The sequence below is a fragment of the Haliotis rubra genome, unplaced genomic scaffold (genome assembly GCF_003918875.1).
Source record: "Haliotis rubra isolate DU_JTF1 unplaced genomic scaffold, ASM391887v1 Scf896, whole genome shotgun sequence".
Classification (NCBI taxonomy): domain Eukaryota; kingdom Metazoa; phylum Mollusca; class Gastropoda; order Lepetellida; family Haliotidae; genus Haliotis; species Haliotis rubra.
The window spans coordinates 14732-36572 of NW_025767630.1; the positions used below are offsets into that span (position 1 = coordinate 14732).

At 40.1% G+C, this 21841-nt stretch overlaps 1 protein-coding gene across 1 annotated transcript; it reads left to right on the plus strand.

Annotated features, from left to right (window-relative positions):
- Positions 1 to 3855: 3855 nt before the first annotated feature.
- On the plus strand, positions 3856 to 14358 carry LOC124263706 (cytochrome P450 3A5-like; the record flags this gene model as incomplete). The annotated part of the gene is made up of 7 exons (XM_046698372.1): positions 3856 to 3952; positions 5817 to 5933; positions 6029 to 6117; positions 7206 to 7354; positions 7968 to 8101; positions 13790 to 13871; positions 14179 to 14358. Coding segments are annotated over 7 exons (841 nt in total), but the record flags the coding sequence as incomplete, so codon positions are not given.
- Positions 14359 to 21841: the final 7483 nt, after the last annotated feature.

The following is a 21841-nucleotide window of genomic DNA, read 5'->3' on the forward strand; positions in this document are numbered from 1 at the left end:
TTTGTGTCTGTGTATGTGTGTTTGTCTGTGTCTTGTGTCTGTGTCTTGTGTATGTGTGTTTGTGTCTGTGTCGCCAAATGATAAATTAATAACATGTTAATGTAAAAGTATTGATTCAAAACGCGTAGCGATTTATAATTGTATTTCCTAAAAATGTTAGAAGCACACGTACAATCTCCATAACAAGCGATCTTCTTGGCAATGATCGTCTGTCTCCTGATCGTCTGTCTCCTGATCCTCTGTCTCCTGTAGTGCCAGACATCGCCGAAGTTGGTGTTGTTTCTAGTGTGCGAGGCTTTGTTATCAACCGTCCCTCCTTGAAATACCCACACTTGTTAGTCCCCTTAAGCGCCTGCAACTGCTGACGTTGACGTGACTTAGGATCACTCGAAATTCCAAGACCTCCTTCCTTGAATGTGGGTCTCGCTCGAACTTTGTCGTCAGACATTTTGTAGCTTAGCAATTATTGGGCGAGGTCGTGTTGCATTTTCACGTTTAACACCAAGCCTGTGAGCCCGTATGATGTCCAACGACTGCCACGTTTTGAATTTGGAAACAGCGCGCCATTTCATCCTAGACGTGTTCAGTGGTTGGCAAATCAGAGGATCTTGCTGGCCAGGGAAATGCATTGACATTGTTCCGATTAAGATGCTGCTGTACAGCTCAAACAACGTGTAGTCTCTTCTTATCGTGCTGGTGGTGCTCTGTAAATAATCGAGTCTGGACCAGACAATCCAGTGATGAATATCATGGGCATCGATGTCAACCACGTCAACAAGCCCGACCACCCAATGCCGTTAGCCGCCTTCAAGGAGTTGCGCACGTTGGGTGATTACTGTAGAAGGGCGATTACTGTAGAAGCCTGACAAAATAGGACAACATTAGTTCGGTTGACCAGTCGTATAGGGGTGAATTGTAACTCTTTTATACTGTACATAGCCAAATACGCTGCCTTTGTATCGGGTTAGAATATTGATCTTCAGTACCCCATGCATGTCGTAAGAGGCGATTAACGGGATCGAGTGGTCTGGCTCGCTGACTTGGTTGACACATGTCATCGGTTCCCAACTACGCAGATCGATGTTCCTGCTGTAGATCAGTGGATTGACTGGTCCAGACTCGATTATTCACAGACCGCCGCCATAAAGATGGAATATTGCTGAGTGCGGCGTAAAACTCCACTCACTCACTCACTCACTCACTGTAAATACATGTATACATTTTGGAGCGTTTCTTAGGTAAGGTGTTGCGAGTTTTGCAACCTATACATATTAATTACAACATCGTAACGACTGCTGCTTCAAACTCGAGAGGGGCGGTGGGGTAGCCCAGTGATTAAAGCTTTCGCTCGTTACCCCCAAACAAACCGGGTTCGATTCCCCACATGGGTACAATGTGTGAAGCCCATTTCTAGTGTCCCCCGCCGTGATATTGCTGGAATATTGCTAAAAGCGGCGTAAAACTAAAATCACTCACTCACTCAAACTCGAGAAACCGTATTCCCTTATCTTCATATCCAGGGTGCCGATGCACAAAACGTTCGTAGCGCTACGACAATCGGAAACCTATGACAGGTCGTAACGTTACGGACGCTTCTTGGATCGGAGCTATGCATTTTTACACATCCGCCCAGCAGTAGGCTGAAACGTGTGGGTTGGATACTGAACAATGTCATTATAATGTGTTTGATTTACCACAAGAAGTTTTTTGACAATTCTATAACATCACAACTGCTGCTAATGAGTAATGATATAGACTTCATTTGCATTTCAGTCATTTTCTCAAGACAATACACTCCTTGATGAAAATATTATATTAATATTCGTCTGACTTCGTATCCGACATCTTTGACTGGCGTTTAGCTCTCGGCGACCGTTTTTAACCTCGCCTCATGTTTATATCAAATGCGACGACAGGAAATGCACGAACATTTCGTGCTTAACTTCCAGACAATCCCGGTTAAGGGCTGTTGTCAGAGCTCTCTAATCCGCTGAACTCGTCCAGAATGACACAGCCGGCAAGTTATGCTTTACGGTTTGATAGTCCTCGTTTAGGGCTACATGCAGTGCTCTATAAGCCCCGGAATGCGTTTATACAATGATACAACAACATGTAGTCTGTTTGGGGTGACCCTCCTACCAAAGTCCACGTGAAGTAAACCATATAGTACCAACCGTTTTACTGATTTCGGACACATATTTTTTTTATTTTACAGAAATACTGAACATTTTTGTGCTATTGCCATGCTTTAAATAAGATAAATCACTCGGAATTTGGTGTCTAATTGCGTCTGGGACATCAAGTACTGATCTAACCTGTACCTACACCGTTTCGATACAATCCTCATAAACCGTTTTGATAGTCCCCATGACCGAGCCGAGCCACTAACGCTCAGATGGCATAGGGGGTGCATTTAACCCAGCAGGTCAGGTATCAGCCTTCAGCACGCAGCCAGACGTTCACTGAACGACACTTGGGGCAGTTTGTTGTTCGGGAATCGGCACTAGTACACTGTTCTTGGCAGAGCTGTTTCAGGGTGTGTTTTTGGTTTTTTCTCGGAAAAGTACGATTTGCCTTGAGACACTTCACCATGGAGATACTCAGCTTTGTTGACATCTCTCCAACATGGATTCTGTGGAAAGCGGTTTTGTTTCTAATTTATGCGTAAGTAAACTTATTGGATAAGTGATTCACTAATGAGCTTTAATGAATATCTACAGGATATCATTCCTTCTGAAGACAGCCCAATAGTGGCAACACAGGCAGTTTTTTTTTACAAGGCGAGGGCCGTTAGCCTGTCAAGAAATGTCAAAGGGGTCATATCACAAGCACGGATGCATCTTTGCCTCAGATTGTAAAAGTGAAAAAGGTACAATGTCAAAACATGTACTTTATTGAATCAGGTTCTTCCTTTTTTTTCATTAATATATTTATGTGACATCGTATTATTGCAACAAATACCCCCGTTTATTGTGTAAATGAAATGTAGGGAGTGGCGGGGTGGGGTGGGGGAATAAAGTGGAGACAAATTGGACAGTTTAAAGCCCTAAGGGAGTGAAGGATGTGAATTTTGAATGCTTGCTTAGTATTAATTATTCTTGGTTCAGATGTTATTTGGAAGTGAGGTGAGGTGAGGTGAAATGGGGTTTAACGTCGCACTTAAGAATATTTCGCTCATATGAGTGAGTGAGCTTAGTTTTACGTCGCACTCAACAATATTCCAGCCATATGGCGGCGGTTTGTAAATAATCGAGTCAGACAACCAGACAATCCAGTGATCAACATCATGAGCATTGATCTGCGCAATTGGGCGCTCATATGACGACGTGTATGAGTGTGTATATGTGCTGATTTTCTAGTGCTAGCTCACTGAGATACCCCACTCAGACACATATTGACTCCGAGCCGACCAATCTTTGTTGTATGTATCCATTAATGCCGACCAACAAGTACCATATTATAACGTCTTTTGGTATGACGCTTTATTGGAATTCATATTAAAGTCAGTACAAATATATCTCGAAATAAACATGCACTGTTTTATAATAAGAAAGAGATAGTTGACTAAACTCCTTTCTTAAGGCCTCCTCACATTAAGGATCTAATATGTGTAAGTTTCTGTTGTAATGTTTATCTAATTTACCCACTGTCAGATAAGTTCATCTGAATTAAGACCTAAAATTAATATTACAAAAACCTTTTAACGTTTTCCTTCTCATGAAAAAGTTTGTTACTAATATTCGATGGATATTAGTTTCAAAAGTACAAATCATTTTCGTAAAATGAAGTATCATATTGCAGCTGGCTTGGCAATCCCTAACCTTGTTATCTGACTGTGTCTTACATTATGTTCAGATATGGAAAGACGAGGAACCGTTTGTTCAAGGATGCTGGTATTCCTGGTCCGGAGCCTGTCATTTATATCGGGAACTTCCATCAGTTTGTTCTAAAGGTTAGATTATAGTTTAATCTCGATTAGACCGTCTTCAAAAGTAATGGTTGTGAATATTATTCGCCCGGAAGAATAATAAGGTTCGTAGCTCATATTTACATCGTATCCTTGCTTCTCATTACAAGTTAATGAATGTCGTGGAAACTATTTTGTTGTTTTTTAAAATATACACTCACAAAGATTCAAATAACTCAGGGGGGCGGTGGGGTAGCCTAGTGGTTAAAGCGTTCTCTCGTCACGCCGAAGACCCGGGTTCGATTCTCCGCATAGGTGTCCCCACCGTGGTATTGCTGGAATATTGCTAAAAGCGGCGTAAAACTAAACTCACTCACTCCTTGTTACAGGGTCCGAACAACAAAGACTGGGAAGAGTATGGTAAAGTATTCGGGTATGTCGCTCTTTCGGTGTTATATCTTTAGGTTTAAGTTCTAACGGAATGGGACCATGGCAGCCCTGTTGAAAATGCCATAGATTACGCTTAGTTATTCCACCATTTGTGCTTTTGTGACTATCAATCTGGGGATGTGGGGTAGCCTAGTGGTTAAAGCGTTGGCTCGTCACGCCGAAGACCCGGGTTCGAATCCCCACATGGGTACAATGTGTGAAGCCCATTTCTGGTGTCCCCCGCCGTGATGTTGCTGGAATATTGCTAAAAGCGGCGTAAAACTGAACTCAGTCTGTCAGACTATCAAGCTATCGATTTCCACAAGCATCGAATATGCCCTTAATAACAGAGATATTGACGACGCTCAAAATGGCCCTAAACTCTACTCCCTCCCTTGCTCATTATTTTAGACTACATAATGCCGCCTATGACGTATTGTTCTCTTTCAGTTGTACCACCGCTTGTTCGTGTATTATAATGTATGTATTGTTTTTTATTTGTTTATTGGAAACCGCTCAATAGTCCAGCTTCATGGCGAAGGCTTTTGAATAATCGAGCCTTGTCAAGATAAACCTGTGGTCGATAGTGAGAGCAACGGTCAAGATTGTCGGTTTGGGGGGATATTAATCAGTATCAGATCAGTATACCCTTATTTGCTCTCTCTCTCTCTCTCTCTCTCTCTCTCTCACTCACTCACACACACACACACACACACACACACACACACACACACACACACACACACACACACACACACAAACACAAACACAATATGGCGGCAATCTGGACTAGAAAATTGAGTGATCGAAAGCAGAAGCATTTGGACACAAAGGACATTTGTCAACAAAATTAGCGAGCCTGACCCCCTGATCTCGACAAGCATAGGTTGTGAAGACCAATCCTACCTGGATCTTCACGGGCCCAGACATGAAGTCCCAACTGTGAGATTACCTGCAAGTAAGATCTACCATTACCTCACACAGTTTAGTCACGGAATAAGTGTAACAGTTATTCAATATTTCTTTGGTCGCAGGCAGTGATTAACATAACAACTCCCGTACAGGCTAAGATATTACATCTAGATAATCGGGTAATCCCGATTTATAAAGGCCAGGTTTTCTTTGGGCGTGCTTTGGTACCTTGAGATTGGGACGTGGACCCGTTCGAAGGACGTGGGCTCGGGGTTCGATTCTGGAACAAAATACTACCCATTCTTTTTGTCTCCTGTCAAAGAATCCCCACGTGGCTACAATGTGTGAAGCCCATTTCTGGTGTCCCCCGACGTGATATTGCTGGAATATTGCTAAAAAGGCGTAAAACTATACTCACTTCTGTGTGTGTGTGCTTGCTGAACATTAACGTGCACATAATGATAAGCGCTTGTATGACATTGGCGTGTTTTCCCATAACTCAGAACGCATCGTGAATGGAATAATCACATACTCACTTCTACATACAGAATGTTTGATAACCTTACAGAATGTGGACCTAGACAACTACCCAGTGGACAAAAGTCTCCTCCTTGAGAGAGGCACCAACTGGAAACGAATCAGGAATATTGTAACGCCAACATTTAGTGGCTCCAAACTTAGCCTGGTAAGAATATTTTCAGTTATGTATTTATTCCCGATTTTTTCAGTACGTTAAGAGAAACGAATATTTTACAAGTATGTTCTGAAATTGTATTTCAGATATTGGACCGAATAGATCAATGCGCCTGTATACTTACAGATAACTTTGCTAAGGCGGCAGAATCAAACCAAAGTATTGATGTCAAACGGTAAGTCTTTACTTCTCTTAACCATGTATTTATCATGTCATATGTAGGCGGGGTGGTGGGGTAGCCTAGCGGTTCAGGCGTGGGTACTCACATGGGTACAATGTGTGAAGCCTATTTCTGGTGTCCCCCGCCGTGATATTGCCGGAATATTGCTAAAGGCGGCGTAAAACCCAACTCACTCATATGTAGGTGTAGTGTAACACTCGTGTCCAAATAGTTCAATATCATTAACGACACAACATCTGACTTCTCATATATTTGGGGTTATCAATCTTAACCTCTGACAGCAGACTGTTTCATGAACACGTTTACCTTCTGTGTGCCCATGATGGTCAGGCTGGCTGACTTGGTTGACACGTCATCGTATCCCAGTTGCGTAGATCGATACTCATGCTATTGGTCACTGATCGATTATGTACAGACTGCCGTCATATAGCTGGAATATCGCTGAGTGAGGTGCTAAACAACAAACAAACACATGAAAGTAACATTTCGCCAGAAAATCGGGAACTATTTATCAGTTTGGATGATCTTTTGACCTAATAGTCAAGTATCTATGTTTGTATAAAATATATATGGGAGTAAACTACTAGCAGAAGGGAGCGCGCAGCCCACGCCCATCCATGTGTTATATTTCAATAAATCCATTCACGCAGTCGGAGATTATGCGTCGAAACGGCCTCCTTGCAAGCGTGGTAAAACACCGGGTACATTGCGCTTTCCAGCTTATTCAAGGATGCCTTGTAAGCAACCAATCGCTTGCAAGCGATCGAGTCTGGACCAGACAATCCAGTGACCAACAGCATGAGCATCGATCTACGCAACTGGGATACATTGACGTGTGTCAATAAAGTCAGAGGGCGTGACCACTCGATCCCGTCAGTCGCCTCTTACGAAAAGCATGGGTCACTGAAAAACAATTCTAACCAGGATCTTCACGGGTTCGAGCTGTTGCTATCCCGGGATAAGGGATTCATTTGCTAACTCCAAGCGATCCCCGGCTTGGAACGATTCCATGGCGTAGTGACGTCACGAGTGTATCTTATGTAATAAGGAAAGCACAATGAAATATGTGAACTCCGTTCCAGTTACTTTGGTGCATTCACAATGGACGCCATATCAAGCACAACGTTTCGGATCGAAGTGGATTCCCAAAGTGACTTCAAAAATGCTTTTGTTGAGGAGGCAAAGAAGTTCTTTGGGGAAGGAATCCAAAACCCTCTTGTCATGATTGTTAGTAAGTGAATAGTGTGTTGTGCTAATTGTGGTTTCCTTTAGTTGTAGCTCAGGATATGGGACGTTTGATCATGTGTCTACTGAATGTACACCGGCAGCGTACGTCTGGACTGTTTGAAATCCAAGATCCACAGTTCACAAATGTATTGGGGGTGATGTAGCCTAGTGGTTAAACTTTCCGCTCGTCATGCCAAAGACCCGGATTCGATTCCCCACATAAGTACAATGTGTGAAGCCTATTTTGGGGCGTTCCTCGCCACGATATTGCTGGAATATTGATAAAAGCGGCGTAAATCAATACTCACTCACTACTATAATGATTTTAAGTAATGACATATCTTACGACACATTCTTTGAAAATTTCTCTCAAATACCTTCGCAGTGTTTTCCAAAAAAATATCTAAAAATACAAAGTGTGATATCGAGAACAAAACAGGAATTCGCTGAATTAATGTTTGAAAAGTGCAGGGAACAAATATAAAAGTGTATCCCCAAAATCTATGTATAGCGTTTACAATGATGATTCACCACAAGCAACTCCAGTGGCCTTGGAAGCTCGTCATTTTAATTGTGTTATTGAATAATTGCTGTTAACTTTGAATTTACATTTCCAGTGATTTTTCCCGCTCTCACCCCCTTGTTCAGAGCCCTAGGTGCGAGCACGTTTTCAAGGACCACTCTTAGGTTCTTCTCGAAAGTACTGAATGAAATGATTGAACAACGGAAGGCTGATTTGAAGGAAGGAAAGGTAGGTACCCAAGAGATGGGGATGGAATCTGATGTTTCCGAGTGTGCATTAACCAGAAGAACTCCGGTATTTGAATGGCATTTAGAAGGGATACACACGAGAGGAAAACAACGAACAAATGATCCGAAGACCCCATGCTCGCGATCGGCTAGTGAGAAAAGGAAACAGACGTCACCTGTTGAACATCAACCGCCTAAGTCATCAAAGCCGATGTTACAGCCGACACTATTCTTTCAAGCCCCACCTGAACACAGCTTTAGTGCGTTGTCACCTACATCGACAAGTACGCCCAAACAGACAACTGCTTCCGAAAGCCCAGGTACTAACAGAACTATCACACCAAATGCTGATAAATCACCACCATTTCTGTCTACCTCAGTGTTTCAATTTATTAATGATGCGTGAACAGATGTATTAACATCGAAACTCTCTAGTGCGTTAATGCTGCCTCAGTTACAAGAGAAATTTTAACAAGCTTTTATGAAGATAGCCACCGATCTCATAACTGAGCATTTTAAATCTGCTGTTCAACCTCTCCAAGCCGAAATCTCTAAATTCAAAGGCGAAATCGAACCCCTCAAGTCAGAGATTGTGCTGCTCAGAAAAGAAGTGACACAGAAAACAGATGATTTAGAACAGTATAGCCGGAGAAATTCAATTAGAATTGCAGGCATTACTGAGAACGAGGGAGAAAATACTGACGAACTGGTAACAGAAGTGCTAAAAACTGTACACCCGGACATCCGTATCTCGGATATCGACAGGAGTCGCCGAATAGGCAGGAAACATTCGGGGAAACGACGAGATATTATCGTCAAGTTTGTGTCCTTCTGGGATAAACGACAAGTCATCATCAACAGGTCAAACCTGAGAACAAACAATCCAGGAGTGTACATAAATGAAGATCTCACGCAACACAGGAGCAAACTTTTCAAGTGCACGAGAGACTTGATGAAAAGAAAAAAAATTGAGGCGACATGGACACGCGATGGACGAATTTACATTCTAGAACAGCCGGAGGGAGCAACTCATGTTATTTCGTGTGAGACCAACCTGAATAAATATAAATAGAACTTAATTGGATCACCTGGACAATATGTGACTGTACTAAGTGTGTTATCCACTCAGTTGTACATATCCTGTAAGTAGACACAATGTAAATACATGTATGTATATGCGAAACTATTGATGTCCACAATCATGATTTAATGTCTTATGTTCCTTGTTCTATGTGTCGTTGGCTATTTGATAGTTCTTTGTGTTGTTAGGAATCCCTTGATATTTAGTCTCCTCCTCTCTATCTCTATCATACCATTCAAATCTCTTTGTTCTTACTCTATCAGCTCCATTCTTCAAGTACTATCAACCATCTGTAAAAGTTTACTTATCTGTACTCGTTCTGTTTCCCCTATATATGTTGTGATCACACTCAAATTCAACATTTGTTCCCGACAACATGAAATAATAATACAATGTCTGTTTAATCTTATAATGTCATATCTCTATCTAATAATGTCTGAGTATATACTATACTCCCAGTATTTACATGGGTAATGATATAATGCAACACCGTGTGGTGATTGGAGTATTTAATTGTGTAAAATTTAGAATACAGGTTGGATTCAAGAGCGTCACTAATGCGCATTTTTCATGTGGTAATGTAACTCTCTTTGTACGTGAATTGAGAATTCAGATCACAATGTTGTTTGTTTTACGGAAACGCACTTAGACGACAGTATTGAAACTGAAATGCTAATCTGGGAAGACTTTCACGAGCCAGTGCGCAAAGACAGAAATATGTTTGGGGGTGGTTTACTAGTTTATGTTAATAAAAGCCTGACTTTTAAGAGAATTCCAGAACTTGAAAATGGCTACGATGAAACAATTTGGATTCAGATATATTTACCTCAAAATTCGCTGTTATTATGTACTGTATGCCGACCAGAGTATAATTCTTTGGACTTTTGGGCTCGCTTAGATAATAGCGTTGAAAGTGCTCTTGATATGTCGTCTAAGGTTGTTATTGTTGGTGATATAAATGAAAATCTCTTATCCGCTAAAAACTTAATGTAAATGAACTCTTGGTTATGACAAATTTAAGAAATGTTATATCTGAACCTACTAGAGTTACCAAAACAACCAGTACTTTGCTTGATCCGGTAATTGTCAGTGAAGACATTGATGTTGTTGACAGTGGTGTTGTTGAGTTTGATAGCAATATAAGTGATCACAGAGGAACATATGTAAACATAAAGTACACAGTTATGTAACAACATATCTTATAAGCGAGAAATCTGGTGTTACAATAAGGGTGATTATGAAATGCTCAATTATCTTATAGAAAATACAGAATGGAAGGATTTATATAATGGATGTTCAAATGTTAATGATGCTTGTTCACTATTTTATAACAAATTTACTCAACATGTGAAATCATGTATTCCTCTCAAAAATAGTAACTATTCGTCCAAATGACAAACCATGGTATGACTCTAATTTGAGGAGGGAATCCCGTAAAAGAGACCGATTACGGAGAAAGGCCAAGAAAACAAAAAAAGAGAGCGACAAAAAAGCTTATAAACATCAGAGAAATAGAGTAAACAACATGAAATGTTATGCGAAAGAAAACTTCTACTCTAATATTAATGGCCTACTTTTGGAATTATACTCTGAAAATAAATCTTCATATTGGAAATTATTACGTTATATTGTTAAAAACTCTACTTCTCATATTCCTCCTCTCAAGCAAAATGTTGATGATGAATTTCCAACGCTATTTTCTGATTTGGAAAAAGCTGAAAAACTTAATACATATTTCGAATCAATTTCCCGTTTGAATGATAAAGATGTACCATTACCACATTTTCCCTCAAGGACCAATATGCAGTTAGATAAAATAGTAATTCCTGAGAAGGAAGTATCTGATGTTATAAAATGTTTACAGTTAAACAAAGCTTCAGGGCCGGATAGAATAAGTCATAAATTATTAAAGAATACCGTTTATTCCATATCCAAGCACCTGTGTTTACTGTTCAACTTATCATTGCAATATAGTGTGTATCCAAATATGTGGAAAAGTGCATATGTCATGCCTCTGTTTAAGAAAGGTGATCAATCTATTGTTTCTAATTATAGACCTATTTCTCTTATAAGTTGCATAGGAAAACTGTTTGAAAGAGTGGTATACAAACACTTGTATAACTATTTCCTTGTTAACAAACTTTTATATAAGTACCAATCGGGCTTTCAAGCAGGTCATTCAACTGTCCATCAATTAATTGAACTTTACCATCATATTTGTACATCTCTCGACAACAAAGAAAAATATTGTATGGTATTTTGCGACGTATCAAAGCTTTTGATCGTGTGTGGCACAAAGGGCTTGTACGTAAATTAGAGATGTATGGTATTAGAGGCCAGCTTTTGCAATGGATATCGAGTTACATAAGTGATCGCAGTCAACACGTCTTTGTAAACGGAGCTATATCCAAGCCCAGGTACTTAACAGCTGGCGTCCCCCAGGGATCAGTATTGGGACCTTTTTTGTTCGTGGTCTATGTTAACGATATTGCTGATAAATTAGATTGTGTAACAAGACTTTTTGCTGACGATACCTCGTTTGGAAAATCATCGAAAAATACTAAAGAAATCGAAACTTCTCTTAATACCAATTTAGATATATTATATAGCTGACGCAAAACTTGGCTGGTTTCATATAATCCTGAAAAAACAGAAGCAGTGTTGTTTTCCATGATTGATGAAACTGAAGAATTGAAATTATTTTTTGACGGAAAGCAAATCAATTTGGTAAACAATCGTAAACATCTCGGAATAACATTTGAAGCAAAAGGCAAATGGTCTTGTCATACTAATCAAATTATCAAGTCGTGCTCCAAAATGATATCATCAATGCAGAAATTGAAATACTTACTTAACAGAAATACAATCAATACTATTTATAAGATATTAATCAGACCACACTTTGAATATGCTTGTGAATTATGGGATGGCTGTACTGTAAAACAGAATAAAATTTAGAGAAACTTCAGTTAGAAGCTGCCAGAATAGTTACGGGTCTACCTAGATATACTTCACGTCAAATTCTATATTATGAGACAGGCTGTGAAAGGCTGGATGAACGAAGAAAAAGAAGAAAACTTTGTCTATTCTACAAAATTCAAAATGATTTAGCCCCTGTATACTTAAAAGATATTACTCCAGATAGTGTTGGATCAAGATCTAATTATAACCTTAGGAATGCTTACAATATTATTCTACCTTCTGCAAGGTTAAGACTTTCATATGATTCCTTTTTTCCATCAACTGTAAGAATGTGGAATAATATTTCTGATACCGAAAGAAATCGACCTTCATTACAAAGTTTCAAGTCGTACTTAAAGTGTGAGCAACCTGTAGCTCCATCATATTACTCGTTTGGAATTAGAAAATTAAATATTATACACACAAAGTTGAGATATATGACTAGTCAGCTAAATTATGATCTGTATCGTTTCAACATGAAAGATTCAGCTTCTTGTTACTGTGCCAATACTTGTGAAAATGTACATCACTTCCTAATAGAATGTAAACTGTACAACATCCAAAGGGAAATATTAATGTTAAAGTTAAAAAGTATTGTAAATCGAGACTCTCCAATCACATTGTCATTGATGTTATTTGGAAGTCCTGATATGACCATTCAACAGAATGAATACGTTTTTAAAGGTGTGCAAACTTTTATTCATCAATCAAAACGTTTTGTGTGATCACATGAGTTGTATCCCTTCCTCTACTTAACTTTCCTATCTCTTCTCTCTATTCTTTCCTAATATGTATATAATTGAAAATGTATGTATGTAAATATTAGGGAGCGGGTATTTTAAGTTGGATTACTTGTCCCCAATCCCTTTCACATTTGTGAATAAAATATGTTTAAATAAAAAAATCAAGGGATACACACAAGGAAGATAGTTTTATGGATTTTTACTTCTTTCTTATGCGGAACACGTTTCCCAGTATATCCTCACTCATTCATCAGGTGAGTGAATGGTATGAGGCACAGAGCCTATACATGTACATGTAAGAACAACAAATGTAATAAAGATGGAAGCTAAACAATGGACCCCAACAGCTTTTTGGTGTTCCCCGCCATGATATTGCTGAAAAAATGCTAAAAGCGGATTAAAACCATACTCACTCCTTTCGCAATATCGTGTACGTCGTTATATCACTGAAGTACTCAGCCAAATTGAAAATTTGATTTGCATTATAAATAATTGCATCTACCACCAAACTATCAATTCCTTTTACCAGATGTGTTTTCTTTCATAATTTTTGAGACCCGTGAATGTCCGGGTTAGAAAATTGGCCTTCCGTAACCCATGCTTGTCATAAGAGGCGACTAAGGGATCGAGTGGTCAGGCTCGCTGACTTGGTTGACACATGTCATCGGTTCCCAATTGCGCAGATCGATGCTCATGCTGTTGATCACTGGATTGTCTGGTCCAGACTCGATTATTTACAGACCGCCGCCATATGGCTGGAATATTGCTGAGTGCGGCGTAAAACTCAACTCACTTACTCACTCATTCATAATCTTTAAAACTGTAATTATTATGTCTAAGACTTACATGTGGTGTTGATGTGTGTGAGTTTATTAAGAGCCAACTTTCCCTGCTTCTGTTGCAGATGAAAAGACAAGACTTCTTTCAACTTCTGATGGACGCAGAGGATGATGGGACTGACACTCAAGGTGGATCTCAGAAAAAAAGTTTGGTTTTTTTTTTTTGTTATTAGCGTTATTACGTTATTACTTTTTCGAATGACGAAAAGTAAGCTAGATTCGTAAGCTAGATATGTTAAACAACTACAGAAGTTGTTCAAATATACTGAAACTCATCATGTAATATAATAACAGCATGTTCATCTTGAAAGTGTTCCACTAATTTTATATGTTGTTCAACCAGTAGCATGACCTAAAACATATTCCATATAGCTCTAAAACATATTTTTAGCTTTGTGTTAAACACACACCCGGGTATGCTATTGTGCTAAGGTAATATTTGTATCCTTTCCAGAAATGACCAACGACGAAATAATAGGTCAGGCTATGTTATTCTTCATTGCTGGATACGAAACAATGGCCAACACCCTCCATTTTGGTGCCTACTCCCTGGCAAAGAACCCGGATGTACAAAAGCGGCTCACGGAAGAAATCGATTCGGTTTTGGGAGATGTGTGTAATTTTTAAAGAAGATTGTTTTTCTTGACCAACTCACGTGCACACAAGTTAGCTGGGATGTTACATATGAATTCAACCTCCTCTTTATAAGAATTCCGGTAGAGAGCATCACAATTTACTTCAAACGACAACGCCTGGGACGCATAAGATAGATAGATAGATAGATGTCATTGTTCTTTTTTTTTACTCAACTTAGGGCTTAGTGGGTAAAAGGTTCGCTCCTCATGCCGAAGACCCGTGTTCGATTCTCTATATGTAAATCCCACGTTCCGGTGCCGTGATACTGATGGAATATTGCTAAAACGGCGTAACACTAATGACCTTGGCAACTGCATTGAATATTTAAGCTCAATCAAGTCTTTGGATGAGGCGAATCAAGAGTTCAAAGATATCACTGTCTGAGGATTGGATTGGATTGGTATGTGAGCTTTCTTCAAATGTTGGCAGATGTTGTAGACATGAAAAATTATTCCTGTCTGCCTGTTCAGGTGTACATTGAAAATGAGGAATAACAGTCTTCAAAACAGTTCCCTGGTTAGCAGTAAACACACATGTATCTTTAAGAGAAGAGTTAAGTGTTGTAGAGCCTAACACAGTCCCTTTGATTTCATTTGAGACCGATGAATTGCACCCTGACACAAAATTTACTGATTGCAACAAAACCAATTTTGTACAGTCATATGAAATCGACGGACCAACTCTGATGATTTGTGTCATAATTTTTGACACCCGAATAAAAAAGTTGTTTAACAAACGATCATTATTTTGTTGTAACTTTTCGCTATTTTTTACGAGGGTGGACCGCTTTCTGGTAGAAAAGCCAGGTGTGCAAGTTGCACGTTTGAAATTGAAATTTCACTGCACACGCGTGTAGAGTACATGGCTGATCTACCAGCAAATGGTCCCCCCTCGTAAAAAATAGTGGTATGTGAATTTCGATACCATCTGCTAGTATTTTGATTTATCCATTGATTTGATTATCAGAAACACCAACCAAATGTTTTTACATATATATCGGTTTTTTAATTTTAAGAATATTCAGTCCCAGCTTTTTAAAATGGTAGATGTTTGAACATTTTCCACTCAAGGAAGGAGAACGATATATGGACGAACAACTTCTTTATTGTCAGAAAGAAGTTGTTCATCCATATCTTGTTATCCTTCTTTACTGCTCCATCTTCTTAATGCCTCTCAAAGAAATGTTCCCCTCAAAACTGGTTTGGAGCTCTTTCGAATCATAGTATCTTTCGTTTTGACAAAAGTATTTCATTGCTCATAAAATAACGAGGGTACTCTTTCCTGCATTATGTAAAATTCTTAATCTTGCAGCTGACACCGATCACTTGTGAAATAGAAAGTACGGACTCCCTTCAAACCAGATGTTTGAAGTCAGGTTGTTGTACAAAGCTCTTGTCATTTATCAAAACAAACCAACCGCCTCCTTTTCTTATTGTTGATGAATCTGCGATATGATTGTACAGTGCGATGGTGTTGTATACGTGATGTCCTATAGGCCTTTTGGGAACATATGCGAATAAAATTGTCTTTCAGTGCCTCCATGTCACACTTTTCTCTTTACTACTTGACTTTAGCCATATATACAAAAAGACTGTCAGTGCCTAACATGCTGTTGCACTTTGCTGTGTATTATTGGCCTTTTGGCCACATGTAAATAAACTGTCTGTCTATCTGTCCGACTGTCTTTCATATACTAGCCACATAAAGAAACTGTGCATTGTCAAAATATTATCCCAGTTGATAAGTATGATAACAATGTCAAAGGTACATATAAACTTTAATGGAGGGATCATGAGACCATAACAAGTCGGGAGAATTTCAATTGAAAAGTCAATCACAATGACGTCACGAGTCCACAAGCGGGACAGGGGTCGAACGACCATGTCACAAGCTCAATAACGAGTATGTCCACCATCGGCATTGAGAACAGCAGTGCATCGACGACGCATAGAGCCTATCAAACGTGCAAGGAAGGCTTGTGGGATGTCACGCCAGATTCTCTCAAGTTCTGTTGCAAGGTCAAGGACGTTATGTGGCGGATGAGGAAGACGGCGTAGACGTCGATCCATCTCGTCCCAAACATGCTCTATCGGGGAGAGATCCGGTGAATTTGCAGGCCAAGGCAGTAAGTCAACGTTGTGGTGTTGCAAGAAATCCATAGCAACCCTTGCCGTATGAGGGCGGGCATTGTCCTGTTGGAATGTTAACCCAGGGCCATGACGTTGCAGAAAAGGAATTGCCACAGGTCGAAGAATCTGATCCCTGTAGCCCACACCAGTTAAGTTGCCCTGAACAATCACCAAAGGAGTTCTTTGGCGTGCTGTTATTCCACCCCAAATCATCACGGAACCACCACCAAAGCGATTCCTCTCCAAGACACAGGCCTGTGCATAACGTTCTCCCACGCGTCTATAGGCACGTTGACGTCCTCACTATGGGAAATGTTAAACCTGGACTCATCTGTTAAAACAACATTTCTCCACCAAAACAAGAGTCTGCGGACATGATTTCGGCACCACATTCGGCGAGCTTGTCGATGACGTTGTGTCAGGATAGGCCGTATGGCGGGACGTCGTGGTCTGATTCCGTGATGACGTAAACGTTGTCGAACTGTGTTGGGGTGGATACGGCGAAGTCCTGGGATGGTTCGGGCAGTCATCACTGCAGTCTGAAACCTGTGGCGAAGATGGGTCACCCTTATCCATATGTCCTGTCTTGGCGTTGTTACACGTGGACGTCCAGAACGTGGCCGATCGATGACGTCATTTGTGTTCTGGTAGCGTCTCACCAGTGCAGAAATGGTGTTCCGGTGGCAGTGGAAATGTGCAGCCACTTGTCGTTGAGACATTCCCCCACGGACCATCCCAATGGCCTCATGACGTTGTGCAGACGTGAGCCTTGGCATGCTATGCGTTTCAATAGCCGTTTAATTTTTTGAACGATCGCAAAGGCAGGGGTTGAGCTTTCCAAAGTGACAGTATTGTGTGGCATTCATTTGCTCTGTTTCTCTTTCCCGGAATGCACTTGCAACAACGTATTGCACGTCTCAAGGACGAACCCACTGACGTCACGGAACGTGGCACGTGCTTGCATGTTGGATACGTGTCACTAATCTCTGAGTTTAAATCCTGTTGTGTCTACACAGGTTTGATAAATTTAGATTTTAAATTTTTGTATGCACACTTTCTTTATGTGCCTAGTATATATAGCACTTTCCTGTGTGCATGAAATGCCCACTCCAGGCCAACCTGATTTTTCTTCATCTACATTAAAATTAAAATTAATTTTATTAAAATATTGTTTCCCAAGCAAAGCGACTCAACCTGAATTGTCTGAAAGACTTTCATCAAGTGATCGAAAGTTAACAATTTCATGAAATAAATCACACAATTAGTGAAAACATTGTTTTATTTTCATCATTCTGTTCGTCTGTCCGTTTTTGCTTGCTGTTTGAGGGCGTTGGGGTAGCCTAGTGGTTAAAGCGTTCGTTCGTCACACCGAAGACCCGAGTTCGATTCCCCACATGGGTGCAATGTAAAAGCCCATTTCAGGTTTCCCCGCCGTGATATTGCTAAAAGCGGTGTAAAAAACTCACTAACTCACGCTGGTTAAGTTGGAGACGAGAAACACAGTTACAAATGTTACAGTTACAGAATTATTCCATACTTCCAGGAATTGGAACACGTGTGCTTTCATTAGGTGCATCTTTAAACTCCACGAACGCGACGCAGTTGCACTGGCCACATGGGACAAGAAAAATTGGGAAGTTTGTTAATATTTATATTTTTTTTTATTAAAACAAAGAATATACACTTCTAGTCTCATGTAATAAGTCATCATCAAAATCCTGCGCAATCTGAAAGCTAAATCAAAGTATTGAAAACAAACTCAAAATTCCGAGAAATTACTTTAATATAACGAGAAAAGGTAATTTAAATATATTTTAGAAAACTATAAACTAAATATAATATAATCGAAGTAATTGAGAAAAACTCTAAATTTAGAAAATAATTGAAATATATACAATCCATGTTACCAAACCGAATTTGACGTATCATTATCATTTCTCAAGTATAGACCCTACTTTTGAGACACAGACAGATAACTTAGTGCCTTACTGATACACATGTGCTAGATATTGAACGTGGATTAAAACATCGCGTGTACAAGTTAAGTCAAGGGTTGTTAATCCCCAACGGAATACATTCTCTCTGTTAGGTATTATAAACGGATGACAAAATATCTACGGAAATATAAAAAAATGTGAGACAACAACTTTTGAGTAACGTCTCCAGTACCATGTATTTACCACCAGCCTAGCATAGAATGTCTCTCGCTCATGAGCGTAATGAAAGTCACTCTTCTTAACAAAGTTTGGCAAAGATCTATATTCGGGCTTACACATGCTCTTCAGTTCATTTAACCCACACCGAACGCTGTTGTAAATGAATTGGCAAAATACTGTTTTATTCAATAATTAGACAGCTAAAAGGAATTAAGTTGCTTGCAACCAGCTGTTGGCATATATAAAAGATGGTCGGACGCATGAGATTCAAACCAGTGATATCGCGTCTTGTTTCAATGAATTAAAAAAAATGTCATTAAATTGGGCAGCCATTTAGCTTGGCACTAAAACCGAAGCCACGTTGGTGAAATGGTCCCTGGTTTTAATGTAACACAAGGGAGGTAATACACTGGATGATGCGGATGTCTGCGCTGTCAGGCTCTGAGAACACTGAGTCTTTGCCATCTTACTCGTCTGAACGGACTTGGACCCTGAGCATGATAGGCTTCCTGGTGTTGAATATTCCTGTATATACATCGACGTCCTCTTCTCTGATAGATGCCTAATAGACAGAAAATCATTATCATCATCATCATCATCATCATCATCATCATCAATCATCATCGTCATCATCATCGTCATCATCATCATCATCAATCATCATCATAATCATCATCGTATGTTGTCAACATCAACAACAATCATTGATTGTTGATCAATATCCTGGGGTTGCTGATTCTGCCAATGCCGACTCGTACAAATCTCAGTAGAAATTCTGGAAGCTTGGGGAGGTTTCCGTTATAAGTACAAAATGGGCCTTGCTGGATCTGGCAACAGTATATACGATTAGGTGCCATCTGAGGAGAATTACAGAAGAAATTGTCGGAAATGATAAAGCAGATCTGGAGTTTGAGCTGCTTAGCCAATGCGAGGACTTTAGACTTCGAAGTTCAGATAGATGTTTTCGTGACTATGCATGCAGCTATTTTCTGTAGTGTTTTGAACCATTAATTTGCCTTTTCCTACATTCACAATGAACTACCCAATCGTATAATACAGGTGAGATTTGTCTGCCATGAAACCCATGCTTGTCATGCAGGAGTAGCTTACGGATAAAGGTGGTCAGAGTCAATAGGTGGTTCATGCATGCTTTATGGTTTAGTCCCGATTTTGACGATCCCGAATTTTGACACCGAACACACTTCTGTTGGTAGTGATAGCCAGTTGTCCTTAATTGTGACAGTGGAGCTTACCGGACATTGGCACTGGTCTTATCCGGAAGGGAGACAGAACAAATCGCTGCTACAAAGTACCATGCAACCTATAGTGAGAGTGGATAATATATACTTGTTAAAATATTTTGGACAATCTTTGAGAAAGTGCGATCCATTGAAACAACAGTATCACTTTGATACTCTATATCTGAAGTCGAGCTGCACTCTTGAGGTGCTGCATCTTCTTCCATCAAAATCTTCCTCCTTTCTTCCTGTGTCTTTGTCATCTCTTCATAGTGTTTCTTTTACATATTACTGGTATGGATACCAAGGGACCAAAAGAGGCTATACTTCTGTACTTCTCTCCGGTTGATTGCATTCACATAATTACCCCAGTCTAAAGTAGATTTGTGGCTCCATTTGTTATTCGTTACACTGCTGTACTGAGTCTAACAGAGCCTAGTAAGAAGATCGCGTCAGGTAACCTTTTCAACTGACCAATCAGAACACAGCTACTGCAAATCACGAAAGATGAAATTCGCCCATACCTTTTGAACATTTACCTCGAAAAGTTTTTACTTGGTGTTCGAATGCTATTTTTCCATTACGATCGCTTCCGAGTGATGCATATGGAGCACGCGCCACAACCGTTAGTAAACACTCGCTGAAACATAGCGTTTAGTCGGTATTCAAGGATGTCAGCTTGTGGAAATATTAGGTGTATGATAAATCATGTCAACAGGAAACCCAAAAAAGCAGGTCATATATCTGTGTTTTATGCGGGTTTTCATTTGTTGTGAGATCAGTGTTGGCGACCGGGGAAGAAATTAAATCCATTTTGTAAGTCCCGCCGAACCGTAGAAATAGTAGCCGTTGTCTGATTGGTTAAAACCGTTCTTGTCGTTCTCGCGTTTGGCTGGACGGTCTTGATCAGCTCAAAGTTGTCTGACGCAGAACTTACAAAGGTTTTGTTAGACTCAGTATAGCATTGTAACGAATAATACTGAGCCTAAGTTTGCTTTGACTGATAATTACCCTTACTTGGTACAGCTAGTTATCCCAGTGTTGACAGCGAAACTTCACACCTTAACATGTCCCATTTGCGTTGATAGATGCCTCTCCACGAGGTCAATCATTCCATGTCTGGTCTTACGCACGATGAATTTACAAACTAAGGTCATACAGCTGGATCTATTGCTGAGTTAACTCCACCAACACTCAACAACAAACTGACGGATTGCTAGTGGAGACCTGTGTCTAAACATAAATGAGTGTAGTTGGGTATTTTACAAAATGCACGCTTATACTCACGCTTTCTTGTCTGAAAAGTCAAACGGTTTATGGTCAAGGTCTTAAGATTAGGGTTAGTCTCCCATATCGTTTTGCTCACCAATGTGTCATGGGCCGGCAACAAATTGAATCTGTCTGAGACCGCAGGCGGGGCCCATCTTCATCTCTCCATCTGTACAAAGCCTCGTTCCCAAACACTGACGGGGACCATGACCGAAGGGGAGATAATTCATGGGATCCATTTCAGGCTTCCGGTCCTATCTACATTGAACAATATCGCATCATCAGCTAAACTCATACCAGAAGGTTCATCATCAAGCTGTACACCATCAGCTAAACTCATACCAGAGAAGGTTCATTGAATGAAGTTTTCATTAGAGGTGTGTGGATGTCATGCAAGTCTACAACTCCAAGGGAAATATGCTACTGTCTTTATATTTGGCAGTGTGTGCGTGTGTGTGTGTGTGGGGTAAGTTATATTATTATTATTGTGGTGAGTGTGATGGTACCTACCTGTCGAACTAAAAGCTGGGTGTGTCAAGGTATATTGTGTGGGGTAAAGAGTGATGGTACCTACCTGTCAGGCTTAAAGCTGTGGAGGGTAGAAGGTATTTTTGTGTGGGTGGCGTGAGCTGGCACCTACCTACCAGGCTTCAAAAGCCTTCGGCGCGTCAAGCGTATATTGTGTGGAG